Below are 17,578 nucleotides of genomic sequence, written 5' to 3' on the forward strand. Positions count from 1 at the left end.
ACTTCGTTCATAAATTGCATTGACTGCTCTAAAATGAGACACCAATGTTTCAGGAGTTTAGGACACATAATAGGACACATGCTTATTCGATAACAGTTTTATTTCCTATTTGGGTTTATAAATAAACTTTATTTTTTAAGATTAAAGCTTAATTCAATATTATGTGGACATGGTATCGTGGACTCACTCTATTGTTTCATACAAACGCAGATGCTGCCATTTATTTATTTTATTTTTTTTGTACACTGTAATGGATTATAAGATAACTTACAAACTAGTACTACTCCCTTAATTATTTATGTGGTGAAATGTTGTATAAGAAAACTGGTAAGACTGCACTGTATACCTAAAATGTCTAATTTGAACTTGCCGTTTGCTAGCATCTGATTTCTTCATGGAAGCTTTGCGTTCAAATATTTCAACTCAGATCAGTGTTTCGTGTCTAATTTTATCCTAAACATCAAAATAATCTATGAAGCAGTTGTGTAATAAGTGGGATAATGTTGTTGATGTATGTAGCCAGTTGTTACCGCAAAATAAAGATGGATATTATCCCTTACTTAATTCAAGTGATGAAGGATTTTGAAAGTCTGACAATAATCAATATTGAGTGCTTCTGTAAGATTAACTCTGCCTGGTTTAAATGTTTCAAAATGAACAACAGTTGAAAATATTCGAAATTTAGAAAAATAATCAAAAAGTAATTAGAAGTAATAAGTTGCATTACTTTTATAAAGTAATTGAAAAGTTACTCTACTTGTTACATTTTAAATCAAGTAACTTGTAATCTGTTACCTATTGCATTTCCAAAGTAACCTTCCCAACACTGGACACAAATGTGGTTTAAAATCTTTAAATCTTTTGTAACATTATAAATGTCTTTTCTAACAGTTTTGAACAATTTAATGCATTCAAATATTTAATTTCTTAAGAACAATTTTTTAACATTATCTGCCATAGACGATGGCTAACACACACACACACACACACACACACACACACACACACACACACACACACACACACAGACACACAAATACACAATGATGGTGTTTTTCTGGGTCTTCCAGCAGAGCAGTGCATCGAGTTCGGCGTCGTATCACCTGCAGAGGGCGCTGCCAGGAGGAATCGTCCTGATGGAACTGGCTTTTCAAGTGAGACCTTCATCTGTCTGTGTCTCAGTGCAGATCAGGGCATAGAATCGGCCTCTTAGCACATCAGCCGAGAGCAAACACTGGGCTTTTCACAGGAACGCTGTGAAAGTCTCTGCAGACGTCGAGGAGAGGGATGTTTAATGGATTCTGCCACGCTCCTGCGCTATTTATGCTTATTAATATTTGAACATATAAAATCAACAGCAAGGAAACACTGCGTCATCATCTGATCTCCAGCGCTGCTCATGTCTAAAATCTCTCTCAATTAAATTTCAAATTAATTTAATCGCATGACTTGATATTTATATCAGGGCTGTCAAAGTTAACATGTTAACCCCTGCAAGTTTTTCCCATTCTGTGTGAATTACTACTTACTGTATGCATGATTCAGTGGCAAAAATGGCATAAAACTGCAACGATTAGAGGGAAACAGTCCATACATTTTGCTGAAAGTTAATTATAAGTATTATTATAAGGTTCAGACTAATCCTAATAAACCTAATAATAATAATAATGTTAATAATTATAAGGTTTGGACTTTTGGTTAGGGATTTAAATAAAAACCTAATCCTAATAAACCTAAACCTAATAATATTAATATATACATATTTTTATTATTATTAAGAAAATTAATAATTATAAGGTTCAGACTTAAACTTAAATAAATAATACAAAATAAATATATAATATATTTTCGAAAAAAAATATAAAAACCCAATAAACCTAAACATAATAATAATAATAATAATAATAATAATAATAATTATTATTATTATTATTATTATTATTATTATTATTATTATTAAGATAATTAATAATTATAAAGTTCAGACTTATGTTTAGGGACTCAAATAAAATCCTAATCCTAATAAACCTAATAATAATATTATTATTAATAATAATCTTTTATATTATTATATATAATAACAATTATTATTTTTATAAAGAAAATTAATAATAAAAAAAACCTAATCTTAATAAACCTAATAATAAAAATAATAATTATAATATTAATAATAATATTTTATATTATTATATATAATAATAATTATTATTTTTTATAAAGAAACGAATCTTAATAAACTTATTATTATTATTATTATTATTATTATTATTATTATTATTAAGTATTATTATTACAATTATTATTATTATTAAGAATATTAATAATTATAAGGTTCAAACTTATAGTTAGGGATATGAATAAAAACCTAATCCTAAAAAACAACAATAATAATAATAATTATTATTATTATTATTATTATTATTAGCAGTAGTAGTAGTATTAAGAAAATTAATAATTATGAGGTTCAGACTTACGGATATGGATTTTCATAAAAACTTAATCCTAAATCAGGCTCCACAATTATGTGGTTGTTTTAATAAATGGGTTCTGAATTTTGTTTATTTAGTTAGTTAGTCAATAATCGTTCTAATAATGATAATAGTAATGATGGTTTAGTAGTAGCCTAGTAGTATTATTAGTGGTTTGTTCAAATCTATGATTCTATAATAATAAAGAAAATAAATAATAATTTAGTTCATAATTTTATTTATTTTATTTTTTCTTGATGAAAAGTGCAGATTATGAAAGAGTGTTAAATCGATTAAATAGATTTTTGTTTTATTTGTTCAGTTCGATAATCATAATAATTACTACAAAGACAATAATAACATAATTGTGTGTACTGATGAATCGTGACCGGACTGATTGAAGAAAGTAAATGGAGCCAATTCTGATTATTTTGCCTTGAAAAGCTCCTGAATAAAGTGGTGATGAATCTGTCTACAGCTGATGCACAACTGTTCCTCTGTTAACACACAATCCTCTGACTCTGTTCCAGGGCTGTTATTTCTGTGTGAAGCAGTTTGCATTAGAGTGCTCCAGGATTCCCATGGGTCAGACGGTTAATTCTCAGGTAACGGCATCTGCGCATTAAAACAACAGACAAGACTGCATGTGTTGAAGAGAGAGAACGTGAGAGTAAACGAGGTGTTTCAGAGTTTCTGTGCATCTGTTGTAAGTGCCTGCTTGTACTCTCTGTGGATGTTTAATATGAGCAACAGGCAGCCGTCGGCTCCTTTGTTAGCAGGATTCGCTGGTCAAATGTCTGTCTCTTTCTCTCTGATGGCGTATTTAAAGTGCAGCGGGTCCAGGTTGGCTCTAAATGAGGAGTAATTAAGTGTAAATATTTGTAAATCTCCAGATGTTTCTCAGCAGGAGGGCTCTGATTTCCTCCAGAAGCCCATAAGGTGTCTCCAATCACAGCTGCTCATATCCAGCTATTAAGTCATTAGCGTGTTTGTTTGGTTGTTTGTAAGTGCAGATTCTGCAAACGGAGCTTGAGGGCAAACAGGCATAAAAGTCACAAGGAATCAGTAATGAAAATGAAAATTCATCAACTTACATCTATTAGAATCCATAGTATGCGGTTGCGTCAACAAACATCTGCCAATTTAGTGTTGTTTTTCATAAGGAATGAGCAATCAGGTTGAGTTCTTGTTAATTATTGTGCTATGGTAATGCTTCTTTTTATTCCTGGAGAACCAAATCCACTTATAGAATGATAAAGTAGACATTTTCATAAAGGTCCCATAAATTCACCATGAAAATCATCTTGAAGTCAGATGTCTTACACCTATATGTGACCCTGGACCACAAAACCAGTCATAAGGTTAAATTTTACAAAACTGAGATTTATACATCATATGAACGCTCAATAAATAAGCTTTCTATTGATGTATGGTTTGTTAGGATAGGACAATATTTGGCCGAGATACATCTATTTGAAAATCTGGAATCTAAGGGTGCAACAAATCAAAATACTGAGAAAATCACCTTTAAAGTTGTCCAAATTAAGTTCTTAACAATGCATATTACTAATCAAAAATTACATTTTGATAGGTTTATGGTAGGAATTTTACAAAAAATCTTCATGGAACATGATCTTTACTTAATTTCCTAGTGATTTTTGACATAAAAGAAAAATCAATAATTTTGACCCATGCAATGTATTTTTGGCTATTGCTACAAATATACCCCAGCGACTTAAGACTGCTTTTGTGGTCCAGGGTCACATATGTAAAGGTCATTGTCAGGAAACTGTGCCATTTGTACCAGAAAATTGGTCTTTTAATAAAAAATAATGTTGGAAAAGGTTACTGTCGAACGTTTATGAAATCATGTTTTCATATCTCAGGCTCAGTGTATTACCTATACATCTTTCCACAGAGGTCAACAAATATTTGAACAATTTGTTGTTTTATGTTATTGTTCATGTTTTGTCACAATTACAGTAGCAACAGTGATTTAATTGTCATTAAAGTAATGACATTTTAACTATTTTAAGTGGATGTATTTGGTTCTCCAGAAACAAAACCAACATAAAAACAATAACATAGCAGAATAATTAGTAATAGTTTGATTGTTCAATCCTTTTGAAAACATGATTGACACAAGGTTTAAAATTAACAGCAAAAAATGAACGAGAAGGTTAAAAAATGACATGAAATGAGAGCTAAAAGTAATTCATGGCAATAAAAACATTTATAAAGTGTTTAAAAAGTATAAAATAGAAAAACAAAAATTGGAGATGAATAACATCACAAAAACGAAAGAAAAACACAACATGTACTAAAATCGTGAAATGTAAGAAAGCCAGACTAAAAAGATGTGTTTTTAAATCAGAATAATATATTTTTTTAAATACTAAAAATTGCATTCATATTTTTAAGTGCATTATATTTGTTTTTTAAACAAGATTTTATACCAGCCCTGTTATATTTAGGTTTTTAAAAAAGCGTGATATTTTAATTTAAAACAAATTTGGTTAATTTGACCAAAATAAGAGGGATCATACATAATGCATGTTATTGTTCAGTTAGTACTGACCTGAATAAGATATTTCACATAAAATATGTTTACATAGAGTCCACAAGAGAAAACAATAGTTGAATTGATTCTTAATACTGTGTTGTTCCCTGAATGATCCACAGCTGTGTGTTTTTGTTTAGTGATAGTTGTTCATGAGTCCCTTGTTTGTTCTGAACAGTTAAACTGCCTGCTGTCCTTCAGAAAAAATCCTTCAGGTCCCACAGATTCTTTGGTTTTCCAGCATTTTTGTGTATTTGAACCCTTTCCAACAATGACTGTATGATTTTGAGATCCATCTTTTTACACTGAGAACAACTGCCCTTTAGAGACTACAGAAGATAGTTACATGTTTCCCCAAAAAAAAAAAAAAAATTTACTGTGATCTTCAAATTCGAAAGGATTCACCCTCAGCTCTTAATGCATTTTTTTTCCTAATGCATCAGTGAGTGTTTGGACCTTCTGTAATAGTTGCATATGAGTCCCTCAGTTGTCCTCAGTGTGAAAAGATGGATTTCAAAATCATACAGTCATTGTTGGAAAGGGTTCAAATAAACAAAAATGCTGGAAAACCAAAGAATTTGTGTGACCTGAAGGATTTTTTCTGAAGAACAGCAGGCAGTTTAACTGTTCAGGACAAACAAGGGACTCATAAACAACTATCACTAAAAAAAAAAAAAAAAAAAAAACACAGCTGTGGATCATTGAGGTAAAAACACAGGATGTAACCTTTTGAACAGGGTAATTTTTATAAATTCAACTATTATTTTCTCTTGTGGACTATGTAAACACCTTTTATGTGGAATATTTTATTTAGGTCAGTACTAAATAAAAAATCACATGCATTTTGTATGATCCCTTTTGCTAAAATAATGAGCTTTTTGCAGATTGCACCTGTACATCTATGAAACAATTAAAAAATAAGCATGAAAATTCAAAGCAAAGTTTTTTGGCTAAATATACTAAATATTATAGTGACTATCATTTTAATAATTTTCCCCCTGACATGTACTAAACATTTCATTATTAATACATAATATTTATTTTAGGCTATACTTCTATTCACTGAACCGCCAGATCTAGTTGATATTGAAGTGGCGCTGGATGCCATGAGAATACTTTCTATATATCTGACTTTTATCAAGAGTTTGCTCCAGGAATAAACAGTGGGAATAGATCATGATGTAACAGGAGCCATAAGAAGTGGATATTTAGCAGAGTTACAGAGTGAAAGGTCACGCCTGCTTCTCATCGGTTCAGCCTGCACACACCTCAAGCTCACGCTCATCATTATTGATCATCTCATGTCACTTCCTGTCACACCCCCTCATACATTAGCCCAGTGCATGTGTGTTTTGTTCATTTGTGTAAATTGACTTCTAACCTCTCTGTGTGGCATGTTTCTCATCTTTCTGTCTCTGTTTGTTTGTTTGTTTGTGTGTCTCACTGTCTTGCACATGGCATGTGTGTATGAATGTGTGAATGTGTGTTTATGTTTGTGTGTGTGTGTCTAGTCCCATCTCACCCTTTCTTTCCATCAGGAATCTCTTCTCAACAAACCTCCTAGCCAGCCGTTCCCCGAGGTGCCCACGGCCTCTGACTCTGCGGTATGTCTCTGCATCCTCGGGGCGGGGCTCGTCTCCCACCAATCAGGCTTCAGTCTTTCCCTCAGACTCCTCCCCCGTGTAGTGCCTGGCTCCTCCCTTTTCTTATTGCTGCCCAAATCAAACCTTTCTGTGCGGTTCATTGAAAACCAGATGGTTCCTTTCCATGTGTTTGTCTGTGTTTGTCAGCGATGCATCTTGCCGGATGAGCCTCGAGGTGCTCATGAATGCGGCATCTTCTGAGAGGTCATGGGGTCGCTCTTCTCGCAGCTCTCATAGGCCAATGATCTCTTATTTTCTTTGCCCGGTGATTATCCTTGATTTTCTTCTTCTCTTTTTGCATCTTGATTTGGATCTGCTTGTTTCCTTTTATGGGAATCATCGACTTAATTCTGAGTTTGTTCAATATATAATGTTTTTTCTTCATAGATAAGCAGAAACAAATCTGATAATGCTAATTTTCTTTCATTTCACTTTGTAATTTTCTTGGCTAATTTGGAACATTCATAATTTGCTTTTCACAAGCTGTTTCAAAATGAGGAAATCACTAATGGCATCTTCAAATAGAGCAGTGCCACTTTATCATGATTGCGTCTGCTTGAAAACAAGATAGGGAACAAAAGACTTAAAGTCAGCATAAATGCTTTGCTCGACCTATTTTACTTCCGAAATCTGATGTACAAGATATTCGTCTAGAAAATGTAGAGTGGGATTTGACTGGATGGTGATAAGTTGAATGGAGTTTTTCATGATATTGTCTGAAAAGAAATGATGTGCAGTTCATTTTTTGGATTACACTTTATTTTAAGGTGACATTGTACACAAATAAGTACTGAGTAATATTAATTAACTATATATACTCACTATAGGGTTAAGATTAGGGTTTGGGGTTACACTGTATATAACTTCATCCTTGTTACAGTGTAATCAAATATCAAGTAAAATAAACATACTTTAGGGTTAGGAACAGTTTAAGTTTAGTTACATAAAATGATGCATATTACTACAGTGTAACAATTACAAAGGTGTTATTATAAAGTGTTACCATGTTTGATTTAGGGTTAATTACTTGCAATTATGCATAATTACCACAGTAAGTACATGTAACATGTAACAGACTTTGAAAATAAAGTGTTGCCAGTTTTGGTTTAGGGTTAGTTACTTGTAATTATGCATAATTTACTGTTGTTACTACAGTAAGTACATGTAATGTTTGACAAGGGCACTAAAATAAGGCTAATATAAAGTGTTGCTTTAGGGTTAATTACTTGTAGTTATGCATAACCTACTCTTTATTACTACAGTAAGTGGATGTAATGTCTTACAAGGACAATATAAAGTGTTACCATTTGGCTTAGGGTTAGTTACCTGTAATTATGCATAGTTTACTCTTATTACTACAAGTACATGTGATGTTTGACAGAGACACTAAAATAAGTTGTTACCGGGTTTGGTTTGGGGTTAGTTACCTGTAATTATGCATAATTTACTGTTATTACTACAGTAATTACATGTAATATATAACAAGGATGCTAAAATACGATGTTACCAGGTTTGATTTAGGTTTAATTACTTGTAATTATGCATCATTTACTGTTATTACTACAGTAAGTACATGTAATGTGTAACAGTGACACTGTAAAGTGTTACCATTTGGTTTAGAGTTAGTTACTTGTAATTATGCATAGTTTACTCTTATTACTACAAGTACATGTAATGTAATGTTTAACAGAGACACTTAAATAAGTTGTTCCCGGGTTTGTTTTGGGGTAAGTTACTCGTAATTATGAATAATTAACAGTTATTACTATAGTAAGTACATGCAATGTGTTATGCATAATTACAATATTTGATTTAGAGTATAATTGCTTCTAATTTTGCATAATTTACTGTGAAGTAAGTGCATGTAACCTCTTAAAATAAAGTGTTACCAGTTATTGCACTTTGATTAGATATTTTGTATTTGGAATAATGAGCATAAACAAAATCTAAAAATTTGTGCAATAAGGCAAGATGCTTTTTTTTTTTTTTTTTATATATATATATATATATATATATATATATGTACAAATGTTTATGTTGACTTTAGGGCCCTTTTAGCACTTCAGCATCTAGGGTCATGGAAAGGTGATTTTGTAAGTTTACCAGGCAGCCAGAAAGTAGTGAAAGTACACAGTATACAGTAAACAAACTGCAAAAGAAAGAAAGTGGAACACTTAGAACTCTCTAAGTGGCGACAAAGTCCCTTAAAGGCAAGTTCACTCAGCGGCCATCTTCGTAACGCCTTGGGCAGCTGTTTCTAGCCATGCAAGTACAGCTTCATCTGACTAAATGGAGAGATGCTAAAATCTCCAGAATTGTGTTGGTCAAAATTCTGTTTAAATTATTTATTTCAGATCAATAAAATATGACAATTAGGGATGCACCGAATGTTCGGCAACCGAATAAGCAAAAAGGCCAAATAAATTATATCGAACGATGACGTGATGCGATCAAATAGAGGCGAGCACTAATGCAGCAAACATTTCGGCAGTGTGAAAGCATTTAAAACTGTCAGAGAAGGATGCAAAATGTTGTCTAATACACACATGAACTGTATTTATTCTGACAGCGCTGCATGAGCTTGTTAGCCAGGTTTCAAAGTCCAAAGCGCAAGGTCAGCTTCTTGCAGGTTTCCGCCAAAATAAAAGTTAACATTAATAAATGTTACTATTGTAATTTTACTGTTGTTCTGTAAAAGTAATACAAAAATAATGATAACCATCATTACAACAGCTCTATTAATACATTTATTCTAACATTCTCCTTTGCTCAGCAAGACTGCATTTATTTGTGCATTAATAACACATGCCTGATTCAAGAAGAGGGTCTTAAAAATGGCCAAAGAATATTATTTTACTAACTTATTAATTTTAACTTAAATTGTGCTTTGTTGGAAGGCTATAATGTCTACTAGAATGAAAAAAAAAATGTTCAGTGTTAAATAAATATTTTTAAATTGTTGTTTTGAAATTGATTTTTTTTCTTTGAAAAGCAAGAAGAAACTGTAAAAAGCTAATATTGGCTATTTAATTTGTGCGATGGTGAAACAAAATGTGCAAAATACATGGGGGGGGGGGCACGAAAAACCGTGTTCGGTAATTGGCCTTCAGCCCAGAGTGTAATTTTGCTCGGCTTTGGCTAAGAATTTTCATTTCGGTGCATCCCTAATGACAGTTATATCATAGCTTAAAATCAGTGGCTTTAAAGCTCAAATCACTCAAAAACCCAGCTATGCACATGCATCGCCAAGTGTAAACAAACAGGTATTTTTCTGATAGCTATTTGAACTGTAATGCATTCAGCTGCTTTATTGAGTGAAGCTCTGCCTCTATCAAAAGAAATATTGGCTGTTTTACCTGTAGGGCAGGACTACAGCTGCTGTTATGATTGCTCTCATTTATATGTTCAAGTGGACCATCTCCTCCATTTATAAAGTGTATGGTGATGCATTGCACAGCTTGACTTGTTTGCCTTGTGGCATCTGGGAAAACTCCATAGCGTTCAATGCATTGGAAAATGTCAAAAGCCTCAATAAGGCCTTAATGCTCTGAATGTTGGCATTTGGTTAACACATGACTCGGGTCTAAAGTGTAATTATGCTGTAAGAGTGTCAAGAATGCAAACACAACAGACTAACCACCGCAATCATAGCATGCTGTGAACGAAGCCGTTTTCATGCTTCATGTTTCCGAAAGCTGTTTTACGCAGAGAGGAAAATGGACCGGCGGTATTATCTTTCCTCAGAACCTTCAGTCAAATGGGCCACCGGCAGATTTCAAAATGTTGACGGGAAAAACGTGGGGATGAAAGGTGCAATTGCTCGAGCTGTTTTCTGCTTTCTGCAAATGGAACGGCCACGGCGGCGTCAAGCGAACTGTTTTTTTTAAATGCTCAACTCTTTGATTTGATAAGACCTATTTGCATTTGTTCCAGGGTAATGGTCAGGATGAAAGCATCAGCGGTAATAGCGTTTAGCCGTCGAAAACCAGCGCCCTCCCCACCTCCTGCTCCCATTGTACTGTAATTACTCCTGCTCGCTCCCTCTGCAATCATTTGCATTCACCACTAATGCTTTTGTAAGCACGCCTTTGATGTGAGATTTAATTAAATAGGATACAGTTATTATGTTGATTGATATCACAGATGCTTTTAAAAAGACTCTTGTAAAGGTTTTGGCAGGTCGCTGGTTTGCTCTTCACAAGTCAGCCACGTTAAGTTTTAGACGTTATCGGGTTCAATGTGCGCTTGGGTGATTTTCACGAAATGCATCAAGAACATGTCTGGTTCAGATTTCACTTCCGAATCAAACCCCATTAAGATTGTGTGCTCTGGGACTTCATTTCCATGACATTAACACACTTTACATGATGCAATAAGTTTCCACTGACAAGTAATTTGTCAGACCGCACTGAAAAGTGAAAATGATGCATTATTTATTTATTTATTTATTTGCAAATAGTGGCATATATTTATATATTATGTAATTATTAATTTTTAAAAGTGGCATACATGCATACATATATTTATTTTTTATTTATCTGTTGTTTTTTTTTAATAGTGGTAGTGGGATTCTAATGTTTAATAATGTTGTATTATTTATTTATTTATTTATTTATAGTGGGATATAGTTGTATGTTATATGTTTATATTTATTTTATAGTGGCATATTTGTATTTGTTTTTTTTATTTACATATGTATGTTTAATAGTAACATTTATTTATTTATTTTAAAAAATAAATTAATTTTTAATGGGATATATTCATATATTATTTATTTGGTTAATTTATAGTGCGATATTTTTATTTTAAAAAATAAATTAATTTTTAGTGGGATATATTCATATATTATTTATTTGGTTAATTTATAGTGGGATATTTGTATTTATGTATGATTTTATTTATGTATACATGTTTAACAGAGACATTTATTTATTAACCTATTTACTTATGTTTAATAGTTGCATAAATGCATGTTTACATATAATTTTATTTACTTATTTATGTTTAATAATGTTATTTATTTAGTCATGTTTAATAGTGAGATTCGAGATTTTTTAAATAGTGGTTGTGGGATTCATTAATTTCATAATATTTATATAATTTTTTTTCCCAAAAGTGGGATTTATTTATTTATTTTTTTTTTTTTTTGAAATGGGATATATTCATATATTTTATTTATTGGTTTAATAGTGGGATTTATTTATTTATTTGTTCATGTTTAATAGTATTTTTTTTTTTAATATTATTTTTTAATAGTGGTAGTGGGATTTTTTTTTTTGTTTAGTAATGTTATATTATTTATTTATTTGTTTATTTTATAGTGACATATTTGTAATAAACATTTATTTATTTATTTATTTATTGTAAAAAATTATTTATATATTATTTGTTTGGGATATTTGTATTTATGTATGATTTTATTTATGTATGTATGTTTAATAGTGGCATTTATTTATTTACCCATTCATTTTATTTACTTATGTTTGATAGTGACATTTTATTTATTTATTTATTTATTTATTTATTTATGTTTAATAGTGGGGTTTAATTTTTTTTAAAATAGTGGTAGTTTTTTGGTTTATTTGGTTTTCATTGGTATATATATATGTTTAATAATTTATTTCTGTTTCATAGTAGCATATATTCAAATATGAGATTTATTTATTTGTTTATGTTTAATAGTGAAATGATATTTATATCTACATTTTATTACATTTTCTCTAATGTATTTTTTTCAAAAGTGGTGTTAATTTATTTTTGTATAATAGTGGGATATATTTATACACATTTCAAATTATTTATTTATGTTTGATAGTGTGATATATAATTAAAAAGTATTTTATTTGTTTAATAGTGGGATTAATTGATTCGTTTATGTTTAATAGAGACATAATATTTATTAGTGCTGGGCAATAATTAATCACGATTAATTGCATCTAAAATAAGTTTTTGTATACATAATATATGTGTGTACTATGTATATATAAATAAACACATGCATGTATATATGAGTAAAAATATGTAAATACATGTAAATAATTTCAAAATATGTGACCCTGGAGCACAAAACCAGTCTTAAGTCGCTGGAGTATATTTGTAGCAATAGCCAAAAATACATTGTATGGGTCAAAATTATTGATTTTTCTTTTATGCCAAAAATCATTAGGAAATTAAGTAAAGTTCATGTTCCATTAAGATTTTTTGTAAAATTCCTACTATAGATATATAAAAATGTAATTTTTGATTAGTAATATGCATTGTTAAGAACTTAATTTGGACAACTTTAAAGGTGATTTTCTCAGTATTTAGATTTTTTTGCACCCTCAGATTTCAGATATTCAAATAGATGTATCTCAGCCAAATATTGTCCTATACAATATATCGATAGAAAGCTTATTTATTGAGCTTTCATATGATGCATACATCTCAGTTTTGTAAAATTTAACCTTATGACTGGTTTTGTGGTCCAGGGTCACATATATACTGTATGTGTGTGTTTTTATATATACACATAATAAATTTAAACAATATATTATTACTATAATATAATATACTATAACAAAAATATGGTATTTAAATTATTCACTATTTATATATAATGGTAGTTCTTATGCTAATTTAAAAATATTGCAGTAATGAGAATCTAATTACTGCCACAAATCTCAGTGGTCAATGTTTAATTTAAAAACTTAAATTAAAATTTTGGGTTGAAATGTGAGCTGGACAAGTTTTTCATTGAGGTTGGTTTCATTTGACCGTCTGTAGAGAAGCTCTTTGATGAGGTTTTGGGGATCTGGAGTTGATGGGATGATGTTCCTGCTACTGCTTTCGTTCTTCCTCTGGGGTTCTGAAGGTTTCTGACCGCAGCGGTGTGCTGTGGTCCTGTGGTAACAGTGTTCATGTGTGTTTCTGCCCTCAGCTGTCTATGCTGTTCACGGAGGAGTGCGATAAGGTGCGGGATCTGATGCACGTTCACTCGTTCAGCTACGACTTCCACCTGCGTGTGGTGCATCAGTACCTCGTGGGCTGTCACATGACCCTGCGCCAGGGCTACCAGCTCACCGCCTTTCTGGAGGACTTTATCGCTCATCACCCAGACATACCCAAGTTCGGACGCAACCACGTCTTCCAGGGTGAGTGCATGTCAAAAACACACGTCAATTTACAATTCACTCATTTTCAGCTTTAGCACATAGCTGTTAAGAGTTAATTAATGCTGCATGAGCTGTCACAGTCATTCATAACAATGCATTTTTTTATATATATGTTATATATTTTTTATTGTTATTTAAAAAAAGGATTTATTTAGTTAATTATACCTAATTAAATTGTATTAGTTTAATAGTGGCATATTTTTATATTTGTATATCCTTTTAATTATGTATTTATGTTTAATAGTGACATGCGTTTTATTTATTTATACATACATTTATTTATTTGTGTTTAATAGTGGCATATACTCGTGTGTGTGTGTGTGTGTGTGTGTGTGTGTGTGTGTGTGTGTGTGTGTGTGTGTGTGTGTGTGTGTATATGTGTATGTATATATTTATTTAATTTTATTTATTTAATTTTTATTTAATAATTGTTTAATAGTGGCATATATTTATATTTGTATATCATTTTAATTATGTATTTATGTTTAATAGTGGCATATATGCGTTTTATTTATACATAATTTGATTTATTTGTGTTTAATAGTGGCATACATTAGTATTTATATATATATTTTACATTTATATATTATTTATTTATTTATTGTATGATATATACATAAGTTTATTTACGTTTAATATTTGTTTAATAGTGGCATATATTTATATTTGTGTATCATTTTAATTATGTATTTATGTTTAATAGTGACATGCATTTTATTTATTTATACATACATTTATTTATTTGTGTTTAATAGTGGCATATACTCGTGTGTGTGTGTGTGTGTGTGTGTGTGTGTGTGTATGTGTGTGTATATATATATTTATTTTATTTAATTTATTTAATTTTTATTTAATAATTGTTTAATAGTGGCATATATTTATATTTGTATATCATTTTAATTATGTATTTATGTTTAATAGTGGCATATATGCGTTTTATTTATACATAATTTGATTTATTTGTGTTTAATAGTGGCATACATTCGTATTTATATATATTTTTTACATTTATATATTATTTATTTATTTATTGTATGATATATACATAAGTTTATTTACGTTTAATTATTTGTTTAATAGTGGCATATATTTATATTTGTGTATCATATTAATTATGTGTTTGTTTAATAGGGACATATGCGTTTTATTTATTTATGCATAATTTTATTTATTTGTTTTTTAATTTTTTTATATATTTATTGTGAGATATTTTTATACACAAGTTTATTCATGTTTAATAGTGGCATATTTGTATTTATATTATTTATTTGTTTATTTATTTATTTTAGTGGCATATTTGTTTTTATTTTTGTTTTTATTTATGTATGTATGATAGTTTTATTTATTTTTTGGAAGGATATATTTATATATTATTTATTTGATTAATTATTGTGACATTTTGTATTTACATATGTTTTTATTTACATATGTATGTTTATTAGTAACAATAGATTTATTTATTGTTATTAGGATATATTTATATATAATTTATTAGTTGTTTTTTATAGTGACATTTGTATTTATGTATGTTTTTATATATGTATATTTGTTTAATAGTGGGAAACACTTATACCTAATTGTATATTATGTATGATTTAATAGTGGCATATATTTATATATAATTTTATTTACCTATGTATGTTTAAAAGTGACCTTATTTCTTTATTTGTAGTGGGATATAGTTATATATTATTTATTTGTGTGTTTATTTTACAGAGGCATTTTTGTGTTTGTTTATTATAAATATTTATACCTAATTCAATATTGTTTATGTTTTAATAGTGGCATATATTATTTATTTATTTATTTATTTTATAGTGGCATATTTGTATTTGTATATGTATGTTTTTTATTTACATATGTATGTTTAATAGTAACATTTATTTATTTGTTTGTTTTAATTGGGATATATTTATATATTATTTATTGATTATTTATTTATAGTGGCATATTTGTATTTATTTATTTATTTACCTATTTATTATATTTATTAGTGACATTTATGTTTAATAGTGGAATTTTGGAGATTTTATTATTATAATATAAAGCAAAAAGATATATTTAAATTGTAAAGCATTTATACATCACGGTACTTTATGCTGATTGAAAATGAGAATATAATTAGAAACAATAATGACATTACAAAATAATTTGGATTCATAACTTAGAGTGTAAAATCTGTTTATTTCTTGAATTTTTGTTTTCCAAAATATAATTTATATATATATATATATATATATATATTTTTTTTTTTTTTTTTGAGTTTTCCTTGTTTTTCCTGTGCATAATATATTTTCATGTGTCCTAGGGAGTTTCTCCATATCGACGGGGATGATCACAGCACATCAGCTGTACAATTACATCACAGATCACGCCGGCACTTACGGGATGAAGCCCTTGCGCATGTCTAAAGCTGCAGTTACCACCGATAACAAAAAGGGGGCGCCGAGCGCAGATCTGCACGAGTATGCACTCGTCGCTCTGTGGAACAGGTACTTTAACGGTTCACTCCTAGTTTGAGCTTGTCATGTTTTTATCATTTATATTCTAATAATGCTGTTCTCGTTTAGCTCTGGCTCATTTAAGGATCTGGAGGGATTGCGACACCATGATGATTTTGACGTGTCGCTGCTGGTTTGCCATAACGCCGTCCCATTTGAGGAGCAGTCGGAAGGAGAGAGACACCTGCTCAGGTACAAACAGTTGAGGAATACAGTAACAGTGAAGCACAATATGAGCATCAGTTAAACACTACACTTTCGACATAGTAGAAAACTCAGTACAGCAGTTAATACAATAAAACAGCAGGTCAGAACAACATGAGACAACATTTGCAATATAGTTCACATTTGAGAGATATTTTCTGTGTGCAACTGAATAATTAGAGGAAAAATTATACACTGGGACTTTTAGGTAGTGTTTATCCTTTTCCATTCATTTTATGTAATATGATCAATAATGTTCTAGGTATTACCTGTAACATTGCTATAAATAATAAGAATAATAATGAAGTATAAGTAGTAATAATAATAATAATAATAATAACATATAATATTTGTATAATGTTATAAATAATATTTTTTTTCTAAAACTACAATAAGTAATAATTTTATTAGAAATTATTAAACATAATTTATAATAATAATAATGATAATAATTATAATAACAGTAATGGTCATAATAATTTATATTCATATAATAAAAATCAATAAATAAAATTACAGATTTAATTGATTTATTCTAAGTATTGTAAATAATAATAATAAATATTAATAATATTACGTAATAATAATTTAAAAGTTATTAATAATATTATACATATATATTAATATAATAATATGTATAACACTACAATAAGTAATTACTTTACTATTATGAATACTAATATTAATATTAATAATTATTATTATTCTACATAAATAAAGTAATGTTATAGATCATATTAAATTCTTTACTTAAAAATAAGAATTATTAATAAAGAAAATGTAAAAAAAAAAAAATCCAGCCTGCATGGTAGTGTCAGCAGAAAGAAAAGTAATTTCAAAGGTGGAGAGTGTGTTTACATTTTTGTAGATTATTAAATTTAGTTAAATTACAAAGTAAATTAAATTAAACCCTGATCCCTAAGTGATTATTAAATTTAATTAAATGAGAAAATGTAATTTAATTAAACCCTAATCCCTGTCTGTGTGATTAATAAAATTTAATTAAATAAATAAAAACTATTAAATTAAACCCTGATATGTCTCTGTG

At 29.5% G+C, this 17,578-nt stretch overlaps 1 protein-coding gene across 1 annotated transcript in view; it reads left to right on the forward strand.

The window, feature by feature from the left end:
* szt2 (SZT2 subunit of KICSTOR complex) overlaps positions 1–17,578 on the forward strand; it is a 133,543-nt gene that overhangs the window by 109,382 nt on the left and 6,583 nt on the right. The window contains 6 exon segments of the mRNA XM_073851768.1: positions 1,074–1,154; positions 2,999–3,073; positions 6,567–6,632; positions 13,591–13,804; positions 16,134–16,317; positions 16,396–16,518. Of these exon segments, the coding sequence (XP_073707869.1) occupies positions 1,074–1,154; positions 2,999–3,073; positions 6,567–6,632; positions 13,591–13,804; positions 16,134–16,317; positions 16,396–16,518 (743 nt within the window).

Source organism: Garra rufa, chromosome 12 (genome assembly GCF_049309525.1).
Source record: "Garra rufa chromosome 12, GarRuf1.0, whole genome shotgun sequence".
NCBI classification, from domain to species: Eukaryota; Metazoa; Chordata; class Actinopteri; order Cypriniformes; family Cyprinidae; genus Garra; species Garra rufa.